This window comes from Lytechinus variegatus, chromosome 4 (assembly GCF_018143015.1).
Source record: "Lytechinus variegatus isolate NC3 chromosome 4, Lvar_3.0, whole genome shotgun sequence".
NCBI classification, from domain to species: Eukaryota; Metazoa; Echinodermata; class Echinoidea; order Temnopleuroida; family Toxopneustidae; genus Lytechinus; species Lytechinus variegatus.
In genome coordinates this window covers 29,427,889-29,446,812 of record NC_054743.1, presented here as the reverse complement: position 1 = coordinate 29,446,812, position 18,924 = coordinate 29,427,889, and the positions used below count along the sequence as shown (strand labels likewise).

At 35.5% G+C, this 18,924-nt stretch overlaps 1 protein-coding gene across 3 annotated transcripts in view; it reads left to right on the top strand.

Moving 5' to 3' along the window:
- The window catches only part of LOC121413794 (vacuolar protein sorting-associated protein 13-like), a 72,701-nt gene that overhangs the window by 25,291 nt on the left and 28,486 nt on the right, over positions 1–18,924 (top strand). For all 3 annotated transcript variants that reach the window (XM_041606748.1, XM_041606747.1, XM_041606749.1), the window contains 11 exons: positions 7,148–7,276; positions 7,836–8,043; positions 9,235–9,399; positions 9,937–10,071; positions 11,461–11,624; positions 11,949–12,035; positions 12,907–13,061; positions 13,823–13,952; positions 15,410–15,493; positions 18,072–18,152; positions 18,646–18,842. In XM_041606748.1, coding sequence (XP_041462682.1) covers positions 7,148–7,276; positions 7,836–8,043; positions 9,235–9,399; positions 9,937–10,071; positions 11,461–11,624; positions 11,949–12,035; positions 12,907–13,061; positions 13,823–13,952; positions 15,410–15,493; positions 18,072–18,152; positions 18,646–18,842 — 1,535 coding nt within the window. The remainder of the gene's footprint in view (positions 1–7,147; positions 7,277–7,835; positions 8,044–9,234; positions 9,400–9,936; positions 10,072–11,460; positions 11,625–11,948; positions 12,036–12,906; positions 13,062–13,822; positions 13,953–15,409; positions 15,494–18,071; positions 18,153–18,645; positions 18,843–18,924) is intronic.

Here is an 18,924-nt window from a genome sequence, read left to right as displayed (position 1 = left end):
AGGGCCACTTCATAATTAACTCTCTCGTCAATTAAATCACTAAATTCTCATTTAAGGCGTTCCCCTGTTTCAATTCGACTTTTTATTACATATTAAAATTCATTAGCATTTAAACAGAAATCCAAATCAGGACAAAGTATACACTTCTACGTTCTACGTTCATATCAAGTAAAAAAAGCCTTGAATAAAAACAAAAGTATTTATGAAATACATGTAGGTTGCCATGCAATGGTAACTTGCATGGAGCTCTTGATTCTGATTGGTTGGTGATCATTGTATACTATGGTAGTTACCATTGGAGGGCATTGTTACCATAATAATAACTGTTATGTAACAGGGCCCGGATATTGCAATTTACGAGTAAGCAATAAGTTTAATTGATTTCCTGTGTTGAGAAAAAAAGACTCATGTATATTATTTTTACTTGGCTTTATCTCAAACTCAAATGTCCTCTGATATATTAGTAGACCTGCCATAACGATTTTTTATACTTTGAACGGCAAAATTTGTTAATGCTTGCTAATGCTTGGCATTCCAGCTAAAAGTTTTGCAAAAATACCCAGGAATAGCGTATGGGCGGATGCCAAGCGCAATTTTGCGTGTAAGTGTCATTTTTAGCGTAAAATCTGAAAGACTGTCGAAAATCACGCATTTTGATATTTTGACGGATTATCATCATATGTTTGATTATCTTTGATATGAAATTATTTTTATTCAGAATTTCAAATTATAAGTCTACTAAATATGCATTACAAATTTGAATATTACACACACACATATGGCACAGGGAAACATAAAACCGCGATTTTCTCGAAATAAAAGTTTGTGAAAACTATCAATGGTTTGAAGTTTTTTTACGCAACATAAATTCTTCGATTTAAATGCCTTTATCCATCGAATGTATAGTAAATGTCCTAGTGCCACAAACATTAAAAGAATTTTCAAGTAAGATGGTAGATATCTCATTTTATGTTATCCGAAAGGAGACAATGTGCATTTTACTAGGTGCACATTTTGAAAGAAAAATTGAAAATACCGTACATTATGCACATAATTACATGTATAAGTACATACTAAAGCGAGTTTTTATTTACATGTATTAGTCCATAATAAAGCGAGTTTTTGTCTCACCTGCGAAGCAGAGTGAGACTATAGGCGCCGCTTTTCCGACGGCGGCGGCGGCGGCGTCAACATCAAATCTTAACCTGAGGTTAAGTTTTTGAAATGACGTCATAACTTAGAAAGTATATGGACCTAGTTAATAAAACTTGGCCATAAGGTTAATCAAGTATTACTGAACATCCTATTAGAGTTTCATGTCACATGACCAAGGTCATTTAGGGTCAATGAACTTAGACCATGTTGGAGGGATCAACATCGAAATCTTAACCTGAGGTTAAGTTTTTGAAATGTCATCATAACTTAGAAAATATATGGACCTAGTTCATGAAACTTGGACATAAGGTTAATCAAGTATCGTTGAACATCCTGCACGAGTTTCACGTCACATGACCAAGGTCAAAGGTCATTTAGGGTCAATGAACTTTGGCCGAATTGCAGATATCTGTTGAATTCCCATCATAACTTTGAAAGTTTATGGATCTGATTCATGAAACTTGGACATAATAGTAATCAAGCATCACTGAACATTTTGTGCAAGTTTCAGGTCTCATGATTAAGGTCAAAGGTCATTTAGGGTCAATGAACTTTGGCCGAATTGGGGGTATCTGTTGAATTACCATCATAACTTTGAAAGTTTATGGATCTGATTCATGAAACTTGTACATAAGAGTAATCAAGTATCACTGAACATCCTGTGCGAGTTTCAGGTCACATGATCAAGGTCACAGGTCATGTAAGGTCAATGAACTTTGGCCGAATCAGGGGTATCTCTTGAATAACCATCATAACTTTGAAAGTTTATTGGTCTAGTTCATAAAACTTGGACATAAGAGTAATCAAGTATCACTGAACATCCTGTGCGAGTTAGAGTAGTATTCAAAGTCAGCACTGCTGCTATATTGAACCGCGTGATGCAGGTGAGACGGCCAGAGGCATTCCACTTGTTAAATTGATAGCACAATTTGTCAATTCCTTGCATCCCAGCTAAAAGTCTTGCGGAAATACCGAGGAATAGCGTACGGGCGGATGCCAAGTGCACTTTTGCGTGAAAGTATAATTTTTAGCGTAAAATCTGAAAGACTGTCGAAAATCACGCATTTTGATATTTTGACGGATTATCATCATATTTTTGATTATCTTTGATATGGAATTGTTTTTATTCAGAGTTTCAAATTATAAGTCTACTAAATATGCATTTCAAATTTGAATATTACACACGCATATATGGCAATATGAAATATAAAATTGTGATTTACTCAAAATAAAGGTTTGTAAAAATTATTAATGGTATTATGTTTGTGTTCCGCATCTCAATTTCGTTAAGATTTAGTGCTAACCGAATAAATACTTAATAATTGTTGTCAAGTCACATATAGTGAAAACAAATACTGAAATAAGATGCAAGATATATATCATTTTATGTTATATATGCGAAATATAACAAAGCACATTATTTTATCAGATGCGCATTTCTGATAAAAAAATAAACAGCGCACAATATTACATCAATATTGCACATATATCTTATATCAGTGCGATACTCGTCATGATATTATATAGGATTATGTTTGCTTTTGTAGAGTTCGATCTTCTTGCTATTTCCACGAATGAATTGGTGCTGAACTTAAATCTACCTGTGGCGATATTCAGAAATAGGTCTGATATTTAATTTGCCGTTACCATGGTAGCATTAATTTTACAGGAATATCTATATCCAAAATCATAGAAAACATACATGTATGGATAAAGCGATTGAATTAGCATTTTTAAACCACTCTGTCAATCTACATTTTACTTCAGTTATTTGATTATCAAATAATGGCCGTTGCACGGCAGTACCTATTTTTTGTCTCGCCGGCATAGCAGAGCAGGACTAAAGGAGCCACTTCTCCGGTGGAGGTGACGGTAGTTTTGATATAACAGCGTCATATCAACCTTGAAATCTTAACCAAAGTTACATTTTTCAAAATTTCATTATAACTTTGAACGTATTGAAAAAAAATAATGACACTTTAATTTTAATGACACTTTAATATTCATGTATTACTGATCGTCTTGCACAAGTTTTAGATCACATGATTAAGTTCAAAAGTCATTTAGAGTCACTGAACTTTGGCCATATGGGGGTATTTTTTTAAATGTCATCATAACTTTTTATTTCTATTGATCCAGTTAAAGATTACACTTGAACATAAGGGTATTAAAGTATCATCGAACATTTTGCACATATTTCAGTTCTCATGATCAAGGTCATACGTTATTTTGGTTCGATGAGCTATGGATGGCGTTTTTTTTTAATTATTAATTTCAGTTGTTTCCAATGTCCTGCTGCTATAATTATTATGTTAAAATATGAATAATAAATGTTATTTGGTCTTTTGCATTGCAAATTATAATTTTCATTCAATTCATTTGACTTCATCAAAGTTTTTGCATTTGCTATTATCACAGGTCCATGTTGTTATATATCCTGGTCTAAGACGGGGGCCGGACAGTCCGACCCTGGGCAGCCCTGGACATACTAATGCCCTTTTTGGAAATGCAGTTGTACGACCATCTATATATTACAATATATGCGCTGGACGCTGGTCATTAGCCTTTAGATTTGTTTGTCATAATGGTCGTGCGACGGCATGCATTTCCCAAAATGGCAATACACTGTGATGAAATGAGCTGTAAGATATGAAATGTGAACTTTAAAGGACAAGTCCACCCCAACATAAAATTGATTTGATTGAAAAGAGAAAAAAAAATCCAATAAGCATTACACTGAAAATTGACAGAGTGGTTTAAAAATGCTAATTCAATCGCTTTATTCATACATGTATGTTTTCTATGATTTTGGATATAGATATTCCTGTAAAGTTAATGCTACCATGGTAACGGCAAATTAAATATGAGACCTATTTCTGAATATCGCCACAGGTAGATTTAAGTTCAGCACCAATTCATTCGTGGAAATAGCAAGAAGATCGAACTCTACAAAAGCAAACATAATCCTATATAATATCATGACGAGTATCGCACTGATATCTGATATGTGCAGTATCGATGTAATATTGAGCGCTGTTTATTTATTTATCAGAAATGCGCATCTGATAAATAAATGTGCATTGTTATATTTCGCATATATAACATAAAATGATATATATCTTGCATCTTATTTCAGTATTTGTTTTTACTATATGTGACATGACAACAATTATTAAGTATTTATTCGGTTAGCACTAAATCTTAACGAAATTGAGATGCGGAACACAAACATACCATTAATATTTTATACAAACCTTTATTTTGAGTAAATCTCGATCTTATATTTACATATTGCCATATATGCGTGTGTAATATTCAAATTTGAAATGCATATTTAGTAGACTTATAATTTGAAACTCTGAATAAAAACAATTCCATATCAAAGATAATCAAAAATATGATGATAATCCGTCAAAATATCAAAATGCGTGATTTTCGACAGTCTTTCAGATTTTACGCTAAAAATTATACTTTCACGCAAAAGTGCACTTGGCATCCGCCCGTACGCTATTCCTCGGTATTTCCGCAAGACTTTTAGTTGGGATGCAAGGAATTGACAAATTGTGCTATCCATTTAAAAACTCGCTTTATTATGGACTTATACATGTAAATAAAAACTCGCTTTAGTATGTACTTATACATGTAATTATGTACATAATGTACGGTATTTTCAATTTTTCTTTCAAAATGCGCACCTGGTAAAATGCACATTGTCTCCTTTCGGATAACATAAAATGAGATATCTACCATCTTACTTGAAAATTATTTTAATATTTGTGGCACTAGGACATTTACTATACATTCGATGGATAAAGGCATTTAAATCGAAGAATTTATGTTGCGTAAAAAAACTTCAAACTATTGATAGTTTTCACAAACTTTTATTTCGAGGAAATCGCGGTTTTATGTTTCCCTGTGCCATATGTGTGTGTGTGATATTCAAATTTGAAATGCATATTTAGTAGACTTATAATTTGAAATTCTGAATAAAAATAATTTCATATCAAAGATAATCAAAGATATGATGATAATCCGTCAAAATATCAAAATGCGTGATTTTCGACAGTCTTTCAGATTTTACGCTAAAAATTACACTTTCACGCAAAATTGCGCTTGGCATCCGCCCGTACGCTATTCCTGGGTATTTCCGCAAGACTATTAGCTGGGATGCCAAGCATTAACAAATTTTGCCGTCGAATCCTTATCTAGAGCACTTTTTGAGGTTTGGCCGGTCTACTATATCTGTCTGTATTAAAATCAATGTAATCAATTAGGTTTAAAATATAAACTAGAGAGCATCACAAATTGTTTTGATATCTGTATATACTGCATAATATGTGCAACATCATGCAAAGATATGTTGTGATTAGGCCTGAGTCATGTTTTTTATTTCATTATTCAAACACTATAAATAAATGGAAATTTCAGGTTAAACTGCAGAAGTATGAATATTTTTTGAAAAATCCTTTACCAAAACTTACTGAAATTTCACATTTTGCATCTTTTCTTCCATGAAATGGCCATCTATTTTTTTTTATATTTCCTTGTTGTTTTGATTTAGTTAGAAACTATCAAGAAAATGACTAGGCAGCAGATCTTGTTCGATCAAAGAAATGATAGCATTGAAAGTCTATCTCTAATATGTTGATAATTCACCACACATAGTTTTTTGTCTCACCTGCATAGCAGAGTGAGACTATAGGCGCCGCTTTTCCGACAGCGACGGCGTCAACATCAAATCTTAACCTGAGATTAAGTTTTTGAAATGACATCATAACTTAGAAAGGTCAAAGGTCATTTAGGGTCAATGAACTTAGACCATGTTGGAGGGATCAACATCGAAATCTTAACCTGAGGTTAAGTTTTTGAAATGTCATCATAACTTAGAAAATATATGGACCTAGTTCATGAAACTTGGACATAAGGTTAATCAAGTATCACTGAACATCCTGCATGAGTTTCACGTCACATGACCAAGGTCAAAGGTCATTTAGGGTCAATGAACTTTGGCCGAATTGGGGGTATCTGTTGAATTCCCATCAAAACTTTAAAAGTTTTTGGATCTGATTCATGAAACTTGGACATAAAGTAATCAAGTATCACTGAACATCCTGCGCAATTTTTCAGGTCACATGATCAAGGTCAAAGGTCATTTAGGGTCAATGAACTTTGGCCGAATTGGGGGTATTTGTTGAATTACCATCATAACTTTAAAAGTATGTTGGTCTAGTTCATAAAACTTGGACGTTAGAGTAATCAAGTATCACTGAACATCATGTGCGCATGTCAGGTCACATGACCCAGGTCAAAGGTCAATGAACTTTGGCCGAATTGGGTGTATCTGTTGAATTACCCTCATAACTTTGAAAGTTTATGGATCTGATTCATGAATCTTGGACATAAGAGTAATCAAGTATCACTGAACATCCTGTGCGAGTTTCAGGTCACATGATCAAGGTCAAAGGTCATGTAAGGTCAATGAACTTTGGCCATGTTGGGTTTTTTTGTTGAATAACCATCATATCTCTGTAAGTTTATTGGTCTAGTTCATAAAAAGTGGACATAAAAGTAACCATGTATCACTGAACATCTTGTGTGAGTTAGAGTAGTGTTCAAAGTCAGCACTGATGCTATATTGAACCGTGTGATGCAGGTGAGACGGCAAGAGGCATTCCACTTGTTTGTACACATATCTTCCTATCAAATGTACATGTATTTTATTGTTGCTAAATGTGCTACATGTATAATACGATTCAGAGCATTGCACTTTCAAGCAATGGTCTATCCCAGAGCTGTTCAAGGGACCTGGTATTTTAAGATAAAGGTTTAGTTTCAGAGCCCCCGATTGCGAATACACCATGACACCTAGGTACCATTTTATAACTTAAGTGCCCATCTATCCTGTGAAACCTATTGAATACATGTAGGTTTGGTTTTGTTTACAGCGCTAAAGGCACTGACCATATCTTGTTTTGTTTTTTTTTAATTTCAGTTGAGAGCTGAGGCTGAGATGCACATGGGTATGATGTCCTACAATGAAAAACTTTCAGTGTGGGAACCCATCGTTGAACCAGTTATGGAAAAAGAGGGAGATTATAGAGCATGGGAAGTCTCTGCAAAGGTGAAATATTTATGATAGTGATGATAATGACAATGAGGATGATGATGATGACGATGATGATACAGGTTAATGTGATGGTGGTAGTGGTGGTGATGGTTGGGATGGTGATGATGGTGGTGGTGGTGATGATGATGATGATGATAATTATTTGTATTATTATCATTATTATTATATTATTAATATCATTATTATTATTATATTAGTAGTAGTAGTAGAAGTGGTAGTAGAAGTAGTAGTAGTAGTAGTAGTAGTAGTAGTAGTAGTAGTAGTAGTAGTAGTAGTAGTAGAAGTAGTAGTAGTAGTAGTAGTAGTAGTAGTAGTAGTAGTAGTAGTAGTAGTAGTAGTAGTAGTAGTAGTAGTAGTAGTAGTAGTAGTAGTAGTAGTAGTAGTAGTAGGAGTAGGAGTAGTATTAGTAGTAGTAGTAGTAATTTGACTGAATAGTGATACAAACATCATTGACTTTTATACATGGTCAAAACAAGACAGAATGAGCAGTACTACATGCTGGTACAATACATAATGATCATGATAACAATACTGATAACTATTCTGATGACAGCTTACCCGAGCAGAGAGCCACCCCATCAAGTGTTACAGCATGTGTGATCGTAGTCCTGATGGTCCACAGGACAGTGTTGATGGAGGCATCCAGCTGGTCCACACTCCGGGCTCCTACCCTGTGACCGAGACAGACTCGGATAGCGACACGACCAGCGAGACGGAACTGGAGTGGGATGGCCATTACAGTAGTAGCTTCCTCAGTAGTGGTGAGTTTCAATTAAATCTTTGTCTATTTTTTATTCATGTATTCCTTAAAGCCACCGCACACCTTACGACCCGACTGGTCGGCGACTGAGTGAGGGGAGATGAATCGCAAGGCAGTCATAAGCCTTTTACAAGTAGGTATTCTGTAGTTATCATGGGTTTGAATTCAGAATTTCTGTCTGTTTTTAATTTTCAATTTTTCAATGAGATAAAGCCATCTGCAATGTATGGATATCCCCATGAAAGTTATTTAGTAACTCATGCTACACGTGCTAACCACATTCAGTTACTATGGCCCCTCTTCTAAACATAATTTTGATTGTACAAATACGACTGTACATATACATTTAGCCCTTATGACATCATTTAATATCTTTTTGCATTGCATTGCATTGATCATTGCACATTGTTTAAATTGTGTATTTGTTTACATAAATTTACATGTATGTAGAGATCATGCAATACAACTCATTATCATCTACATGTATATAGAGTGTTCTAGCGATGCATTAAAAACGTGTATTTTGGTCTGCATCAATTGCCGTGCAGCATCATAGCGTATCCCTAAAAAGGACTGAAATCCGACGAATATCCCGTAGGCTCCTGTACAAAATTTGCTATTGAATATGAGAGCTGATTCAACAGTTAAAGGCGCCTGCGCAAACGCGTTAAATATACAACGCGTACAACAATGAAAGCAATGCGATGCGCAGCATAAAGCACAAATACGCTCCATGACGTCATAATGAACTACATGCAGTTCGCATGTCAGTGACCAAAATATAAGTGATAATGGATAATGGCAAAATGTGATAAGTGGCATGACTTGTTAAATCAAATTTCTCCCTCTTTTTCATTGGGTGGGTGGGATAGATGATAATAATTAGGATGGCGTTATTTTATGAAATACCAGAAATATTCCACTGATCTGCGATCCGTGGAATATTTTCCCGAACTCTTGGAATATTTCTTGTATTCCATTCAGAGCCATCCAATATAATATAAATATAGCATGGAAAGTTTTTAAGATGAACTCGGTGCTTTGTGCAATACATCTATGCTGAGATATTGCATAGGCAAATCATGCTGGCCAATTATGTTTTCAATGTTTCTTTAATTCCTCTTCTAGAGATACAAGTAATAATATGTTACATTCAAACATCATGTGTTATATTCAAACTTTATTATTCCAGACATTGCAAGCCCCCAGGATGAAGACAGGAACCCTCCACAAGAGAGCAAGTCAGAGAACGAAGACGAGGACGAAGAGAACGATGGAGGATTCTTCAACAAGGTGGAGAATATATTCAGGGATATCTTTTCAAGTGATTCTGAGGAAGAGGAAGAAGCTGCAGGAGGTTTGTATATAAATGCTATCCACTGCATTGAAAGGAAATGGTGAAAACTATTGCATGCCTGTGAATAGACAAATGGAGTCACACTCTTTTCTATTAGCACTGCTTTCAGTTCTTTGACTTTTCTCTCTTTAAACAATTCCTGCAAACAGTTCATTCTGTATCTTTCGTTCTTTCCCCTCTCCTCTGTACCTCGGTTCTTCATGTTAAGGCAAGATTTTCTTACCTTTTCAGGTAAGACTCTGCAAACTAGAGAATATATTTATATTCACAAGCTATTCAGCTTTGATTTATGTTTTATGTAGACATGGATAGTATTTTCAAACCATTATTTTTGTTTTTTTGTGCAACTACTATATTCATAAATTAAAATGTTTGTTATGGTGGACTCGGCAAAATCAAATACACATACAACCACCTCAAAAAATGTTCAGCTTGTACCATTTTATCTTGCATTTTATGTTGTGCCATACAAGTTGGAACTCGCATCTACCATTTAGTTTCATATTCGTGTTGATTTTGTTTTTGGTCACCCTGTAGGAGGGAGAAGTGAAACTGATGGTGGTAGGAGAATGGAGTTGGCTTTGTCAGGTGGAGTTAATACAGGACAATGTGATAGTGGGATATCGTCATCAACAAGGAACTCAAACTCGCTAGCAAGCTCGGAACCAAGAGGTTTGTGAGAAATAAAACAAATGATGTGGGCAGAGAGAGAAAGAAAGAAAGAAAGCTTGAGGGAGTTGATGGTGGTGGAGAATGGAGTTGGCATTGACAGGTGGAGTGAGTGCAGGACAGTGTGATAGCGGGATATCATCATCAACAAGGAACTCAAACTCACTAGCAAGCTCGGAACTAAGAGGTTTGTGAGAAATAAAAATATGAGGTTGACATAGAGAGAGATAGAGAGAGATAGAAAGAAAGCTTGAGGGAATTGATAATTGTGGTAGGAGAATTGAGGTGGCTTTGACAGGTGGAGTGAGCGTAGGACAGTGTGATAGCGGGATATTATCATCAACAAAGAACTCTAACTCACTAGCCAGCTAGGAACCAAGAGGTTTGTTAGAAATAAAACAAATAATGTTGGCAGAGAGAGAAAGAAAGAAAGCTTGAGGGAATTGATAATTGTGGTAGGAGAATTGAGGTGGCTTTGACAGGTGGAGTGAGCGTGGGACAGTGTGATAGCGGGATATCATCATCAACAAAGAACTCTAACTCACTAGCCAGCTAGGAACCAAGAGGTTTGTAAGAAATAAAAACATGAAGTTGGCATACAGAGAAATAGAAAGAGAAAGAAAGAAAGCTTGAGGGAGTAGATGGCAGTAGGATAATGGAGTTGGCTTTGACAGGTGGAGTGAGTGCAGGACAGTGTGATAGCGGGATATCATCATCAACAAAGAACTCTAACTCACTAGCCAGGTGCAAACCAAGAGGTTTGTTAGAAATAAAACATTAGGTTGACAGATGGTGGTAGAAAAGGAGCGAGAGATTAAGAGGGGAGGGAGAGAGATGTAAAGAGAGTGGGAAAGGGAGAGAGGGAACAGGTAAAGGAAAGCAAAATTATTAGAGAATGAATGTAAATACTGAACAAAAGAGTAGAAACCAAAGGACAATTATAGATGAGAGGGGTAGGGGAGATCAAGACTAGAGAGATAGAGAGGATGTAAAACAGAATAAGATTTAGAAAATGGTTGCAAATATTAAAAAGGAAATGAAAAAAATTAATGGACAATTAAGAAAAAGGAAGATGGAGACAGAGATATAGAAATGTATAGAGACAGAGAAATATTAAGATATGAGGGCAGAATATATTAGAGCCTTTGTGGAAAATTAGGCACTAGTCAGAGCGTCAAATTCAGTAGTTGTACATTCTGAAGGTTTGTTGGTTAGAGAAAGAACTAAGCTCTAAACTCAGCTCTAAAAGTAAAGCTAAAGCAGGGGTAATAATAGCAGCACTTTGTATCCTTGGGCTAAAAGCACTTTATAAATCCAGCTATTATTAGTAGTAGCAGTAGTATTTATCAACAAAGAAGGAGTAATCAAACAGTTGCTTTTACCCCTCTCTAGATGAAATAGACAGTGATACAGAGGTTACTGATGTGGAGGTGATGGCCAACTACATCATCCTGAACTCGCAGGACAAGCTTCAAGTCACGGTGACCCCGGTCTCGCTTGGAGTCGTCAAGGACCTTGCTGAAGCGTTCAGTACAGTTCCTGAACCTCAGTTACAGGTAAGAAAGGAAGTCCGATGATAGACATTTGGTGGTGATGGTGACGATGATGATGGTGGTGGTGGTGGTGGTGATGGAGATGGTGTTGATGATGATGATGATTGTAATAATGATGATGATGATGACGATGATGATGATGGTGGTGATGGTGATGGAGATAGTGATGGTGGTGATGATCATGTTGATGATGATTAATGGTGATGATGATGAATAGTGGTGGTGGTGGTGATGGTGATGGTGATGATAATGATGGTATTGTTGGTGGTGGCGATGATGATAGTATTCATGTCACATACATGAATCATCCTATTATTCAATTTACAGATAATGCGAAATGTACAAGAAGCATCCACTCAAATTGTCAATACAACAGGTCTGAATGCAAGACTACTAGTGCCTTCATCTTTCATTGTAAGTATATCATATTTTATCTTGCTCTACCCTTTAAGTCAAACCATTGGGAGAAGGGGCTCAATTTGTAAGCGGTTTGGTGGCAGATTTTTTAAAAAATGGGCACAAAGATACTTGACTTTTAAAGATGGCTTCGGCCTTTATCACAAAAAATTGTGATTAATTGTGCAGTTGATTCATGTTCTTGATTGTATATATTGATCAAGTGTTATACACTGTGTGATACGGTGTCCTTAGCCAAGTTTTTGTAAGGATAAATTAAGTACCTTGGCTGAATTGAGACCCTGCTACTTTGGATTCACTACATTACTCCCCCCAGGTCTTGCAGCTACAAGCGATTTTAGCCTTAAAATGCCACCTGGGGCCCATCTTACAAAGAGTTGTGATTAATCCGATCAATAACAACTTTGGAAAACCAGCAAAGTCAATATGCAAAATGCATTTTGTTTAAAAAAATCTAGATATGAATGTATATCCATAAATTCATTGATTTCTTGACAAATTGGTGTGTTCTCCTTTGTTTACAAAGGACATTTTGCAAATTTCCTGTAGAAAAAATTATGACACTGATGGATTTCCAGAGAGTTATGATTGATTGGATCAATTGTAAGTCTTTGTAAGACGGGGCCCAGAATTGCAGCTCTTAGACATATATATGTTTGACTTATTACCAAATGGTGGCTTTGGTATGTTCTCAGTCAATTCATCAATCAAAGTGATTTTAACATAAATCAATTTATTCATTCACTTATAAAGTTTTGAACCTGTAATTTGAGCATCTACAAGTAATTAAGCTAGAAATTGTGGCATGTAAATCTTATATATTTTTAGGATTTCCAACGTTTTTGCATCATCCATTATGTCTTTGTAGGAGAATGCCGATTCGGTTGGTATCAGCTTGGTACCCATCAACGGGGGACTCGTTGCGCCAAGCCGAGCCAACCACCAACCCCTCACCCCAGAGGAGACCCGTGGTGTTGACACCACCGACGCAGCCACGCCCGACGATCCCCTAGAAACAGAAGGGTGAGTTGGATAGCCCCTTTCATCAACCGCATGGATCACCCACTGTGAACATATGTTCACTTTTTTCCAAAACCATGTACTGAACGTAAAAATGACCTTATGATTGTGATTTTTTGCATGGTCAGCCCCCCCCCCCTTGAAAACTGTTCAGCGGCCCCTGTTCTATACAACTGCGTGTACCGTATGAATTACTTGCCATGGTTGATTTTGTTTGGGTGGGCTGTTACAACTGCAAATTTTGAGGACTACTGTATAGGAAAGGCTGTATTTTAGAATGATTTCAGTTGAGTTAACAATAAAAGAGCTAAACGAGGGGTGAAGGGCATTGGGTAATTTTACCACTGAAATGCTCACAAGAGCCCTCAAAAAATCTGTTTGATATATAGATAGATAGATAAATAGATAGATAGATGTAGATAGATAGATAGATAGATACATGTAGATAGATAGATAGATGGATGGATAGATAGATACATGTAGATAGGTAGATAGATAGATAGATAGATACATGTAGATAGATAGATACATGTAGATAGATAGATAGATGGATAGATAGATACGTGTAGATAGATAGATAGATACATGTAGATAGATAGATAGATGGATAGATAGATAGTAGATGGATAGATAGATAGATGGATGGATAGAAAGAAAGAAAATAAAAGATAAATAAATTGTCCAGATCTAATCAAGTTATCTTCTCATTGCAATGAGTTTTGCTTCATAATAACTTGTTCCCTCTTTTTGATTTCTGTTTATAGGCTTGATGACTTAGAGGACCTTGTGAGAACCTCAAAGTACTGCAAGGACAAGTCCCATGTATCCTGCATCTCAGCTGACGATACAGACAGCGGTGCTCAGGACGTCAATCAAAACGGTGTCACACTAGAGGTATCACTACTTGTCATTGGCAACATTAACTTGTCTGTTAAAACATATTTTTTCTTCAGTCTGCTGTGCAAACCCTTCATTCAAGTTAATGGGTCTGAATACAAAGCCTACAATTCAGTTTTCAGTTGGGTTTATTTTTCATATCTCACAAAATATCAAATGTAATGTAACGTCCATCAAAAGACAGTAAATCATTAATAAAATAATACAATACATCACCATTATTTGTAATAAATAAGACAAATTTTATACAATTAAACGTTCAGATTGGAGACAGATAAATCAATAAGATGACGGTGTGAAGGGGAAACTATCAAAAAACAGAGCTTGTAATTTATAGTTTCCCTATTAAGAATTATAAGTAATTGTCAACTTGTTTTGATATCAATATGTTACAATGACTTGTATTCTAATGCCCCCTTGCTCAGCCAGGATTATAAACAGCAAGTTTATGTGTGCTAGTCTTTGCATGAAGACCCACTTGTTGATTAACGTTTCAATCAGGGTCTGTACCTGCAGACTATGTTTTACTTAGTGGTTGTAAGTCAGGGTGTAAATAATTGAACTCTTGTTTTTGTTCATATGTACATTGTAATATTAACTTATGATGACATATACATTGTTTGCTTGTTTACAGTAGCTTATGGAAAAACACTTTTTATTAAACAACATATCTCAAGAACTAAGCTTTATGTTGATATATATTTTGCAGTTGAATATTCATTAGTAACAAATATATCAACCATTCATTATTGTTATTTTTTTAAACTTTGGTATGAAAATATTTGTTTTTAGTTTATTTGCGTCCTATCATATATCTTTATGAGCTCCTTTTTTCTTTTAAATTGAATATTAAAAATATAGTAAAAATTCATTACTTTTTTTCATCAATGTAGTATAGAATAATAGTTGATAATTGCCTAGATTTCATGATTACTTTTTATATTCAAGGTACAGTATTTGAATATTTATTATCACAGGCAGATTCATCTTCTTTATCATTTCTCTTTTAATTATATCTCTATTATATCACTTTATTAAAGATGAATACCAGTTGTGGTAATGATCTCAAAATGAGTTCAAACAGAATCCTATAAAATGACCACCCAAGTGTATGTATTAAATTCAAAAATATGTGCCAAATGGCTCTGTTTTTTAATTGTTGAGAAATGAGCAAAATAAGCACAGATTTCCATAAAATGTCGGGTATATTTCCAAGCAATATTAATACACTGTACATCATTTGCATTTTTGTGTTATCATCAGAATTACCAGTTTTCAACTAAGATTTCACAGATGATTTCAATGTACAAATCTAAATAGTATAGTGGCAATTAACCTCGATTTTAAAAGCTTTATCATGAAATAATTGTTTGCTGCATTTACTTTTTTTACCATTAAATGCTCCCCTGAAAACATTACCTTAAAATTGCTTTGTTTGTTTTTCCCCCGACTAGGTTGATGGATTCCGTTCTTTGACTAATCTGATTCCTGCCGTAGCTGGCACTTCTCTCTATCCTCTTTCTCCTTCTAACTCACAGGCAAGTAATATCAACAGCATGCCCCATGTAGGTCAATTCCATTAATAAAGCAAACCTTGATCCAGAGGAGGGGGGAGGGGCCAAGTAGTCATGTGACCACCCCCTTCCCCTGAAATGTGCCATTGCACCACTTTTATGCGATTTTAATTTAGAACAATTTTTGTCTCACCTGCGAAGCAAAGTGAGACTATAGGCGCCGCTTTTCCGACGGCGGCGGCGGCGGCGGCGGCGGCGGCGTCAACATCAAATCTTAACCTGAGGTTAAGTTTTTGAAATGATGTCATAACTTAGAAAGTATATGGACCTAGTTCATAAAACTTGGCCATAAGGTTAATCAAGTATTACTGAACATCCTATTAGAGTTTCATGTCACATGACCAAGGTCAAAGGTCATTTAGGGTCAATGAACTTAGACCATGTTGGAGGAATCAACATCGAAATCTTAACCTGAGGTTAAGTTTTTGAAATGTCATCATAACTTAGAAAATATATGGACCTAGTTCATGAAACTTGGACATAAGGTTAATCAAGTATCACTGAACATCCTGCATGAGTTTCACGTCACATGACCAAGGTCAAAGGTCATTTAGGGTCAATGAACTTTGGCCGAATTGGGGATATCTGTTGAATTCCCATCATAACTTTGAAAGTTTATGGATCTGATTAATGAAACTTGGACATAATAGTAATCAAGCATCACTGAACATTTTGTGCAAGTTTCAGGTCTCATGATTAAGGTCAAAGGTCATTTAGGGTCAATGAACTTTGGCCGAATCGGGGGTATCTGTTGAATTACCATCATAACTGAAAGTTTATTGGTCTAGTTCATTGAACTTGGACATTAGAGTAATCAAGTATCACTGAACATCCTGTGCTCATTTCAGGTCACATGACCAAGGTCAAAGGTCAATGAACTTTGGCCGAATTGGGTGTATCTGTTGAATTACCATCATAACTTTGAATGTTTATGGATCTGATTCATGATACTTGTACATAAGAGTAATCAAGTATCACTGAACATCCTGTGCGAGTTTCAGGTCACATGATCAAGGTCAAAGGTCATGTAAGGTCAATGAACTTTGGCCATGTTGGGGTTTTTCGTTGAATAACCACCATCATATCTCTGTAAGTTTATTGGTCTAGTTCATAAAAAGTGGTCTAGTTCATTAAACTTGGACATAAGAGTAACCATGTATCACTGAACATCTTGTGCGAGTTAGAGTAGTATTCATAGTCAGCACTGCTGCTATATTGAACCGCGTGATGCAGGTGAGACGGCCAGAGGCATTCCACTTGTTCAAATTGTGTGTTCTTGTTTATCAAAACATTTGTTGTGCCCCCTCATTAAAAAAAAGAACTTTGATCTGCCCCTTTAACACCCTGGCCCCCATTAATGTTCCCTTAATTGTAAAATTTTTGTGCCCCTCAACAGTACTCTATGTTTTAATAAATCGAATGAGCTTAATACAGTATCCAAATAACTTTTTTCGTGTGTTTTCCATCACCTCTTACTATTGCTTTTTTCACAGAAAAAAATTGACGTATACAATAGCAAGTTTATACTTGTATTTTATAGTAATTAAATGTACAATATTTCTACATTTATATTTTTGCTTCTAATTTATCTTTTCCACAATGTAGATTATACCAATTCATCTTATATGTAATCATTACCATAAGGCCCCTTATCTGCAACACACTGTCCTTTGTTTAAAACAAAAAATCAAATCAGATTCTTTTCTCTTGTATAATAACAATAATGATATCAAATGTATTAAGTGCCACCACATGTAGTCTACATCTCATTCATCACAATCAGATATTTTTTCATTACATAATCCATACCAATCAGTACCTGCTGCTCAGAAACGTTGTTAGCTCTAACCCTTGCACTAACAGAGCCCTGTCACCATCGGTAATGTCACAACAACGTTATATTTACATCCTTTATCAACGTTTGACATCACAATCCTAAATACGTGACAGGGCCTACTGTTAGTGCTATGTTAGCCCTAACAATGTTTCTGTGCAGCATGTACAAGCCCTAACAACCATCAGGTAGATGTAAATTTAGTACTTCATATTCACAGTATGTTAGTTTGTTCGTTTAATAGAACATTTCAATCCTCTAGAGAGGTTAGTATTCATTCACATATTTAACAGATCGGTATCCATGTGTTTTTATATTTTTCTTCTAGAAAAAAAACATTTCTGACCTTATTTATCTATTCAAACATGATCTGAAAGCAATTGTTTTGTCTGCAGAATAAAATGTTTCACGTACATGCACACAAGATTCCAAAGTATATATACATATATATATATATATATACAGCGCTTTGTAACTTTGAAAAAGCGCTTAATGAGAAGTAATTGTTATTATTATTACATATATTTTTTAAATGTAGTCATTGTAGAACACCATTCTATACATTGCACATGTAGTCTCTAAAGTTTTGTGTTCTCCACTTTGTTTCAATCATAAACTTATACATGGTGATTGGTTAACTCTGTGAAATTTACAATCTCTATATTGCTATGAAATGACTTTGGAACATGTTTTTTTGCCACTAAGCAGTCTGATAAGGTCTATGGGATTGTACGAGAGGTTCATATCAGCCACGGCAAAGAGAAAATCAAGCTCCGTTCTCCCCTTCAGGTAAGTCCAATTCCTCTTCAAAATCCTTTACTTCATTTCACATATAAATTTGCATTATTCTTATTCCTTGCATTTAATTTGTTTCCATTTTAAAAACAGTATATATGTACTTTACCCATAAAGTGATATGCATGTATTTATGATAGAAAAAAACAACATATAAAATGGGGGCAAATCCTCAAAACTTGTAGGCAGGGCCCAATAACACAGTATAATGATTTTATCTTACACAAATATTATAATATCATAAAGTTCTAGCTGTGCTTATTTGTCAAATGTTTTTTTTTAACTAATGCCAACTTACTAGCCTATATGTATATCTCAAGTAGTCACAATTTACTATTTCTTTGTGCATTTTATTTTCATTTATTTTTCTCTCTTTCTTTGTCTCACACTCCCCTTTTCTGTCCCCACTCCCTCTGACTCTCTCTTTCTGTCTGCTTCTGTCTCTTTATATCTCTCTATATCTATTCATTTGTCTTTCCCCGAGCAGGTAGCCAACCACTGTCTAGTAGCAGTGCAGCTGTTCTACAAGAAGCTTGATCTACAGACCCTCCATGGGGCTATCATACCAGGGCTGGACGAAGAAGAATTCACCAGTCTTGGCATCATCCAGCCCGAGGAGGTGATGGATATACCGGTCATCGTCGCCTACCATGCGGGCATCTATGCCTGTCCAGTTGACCAGGGGTAAGACAGTGATGATGGTGGTGATGGTGATGATGATGGTGATGATGATGATGATGGTGATGATGATGGTGATGATGATGGT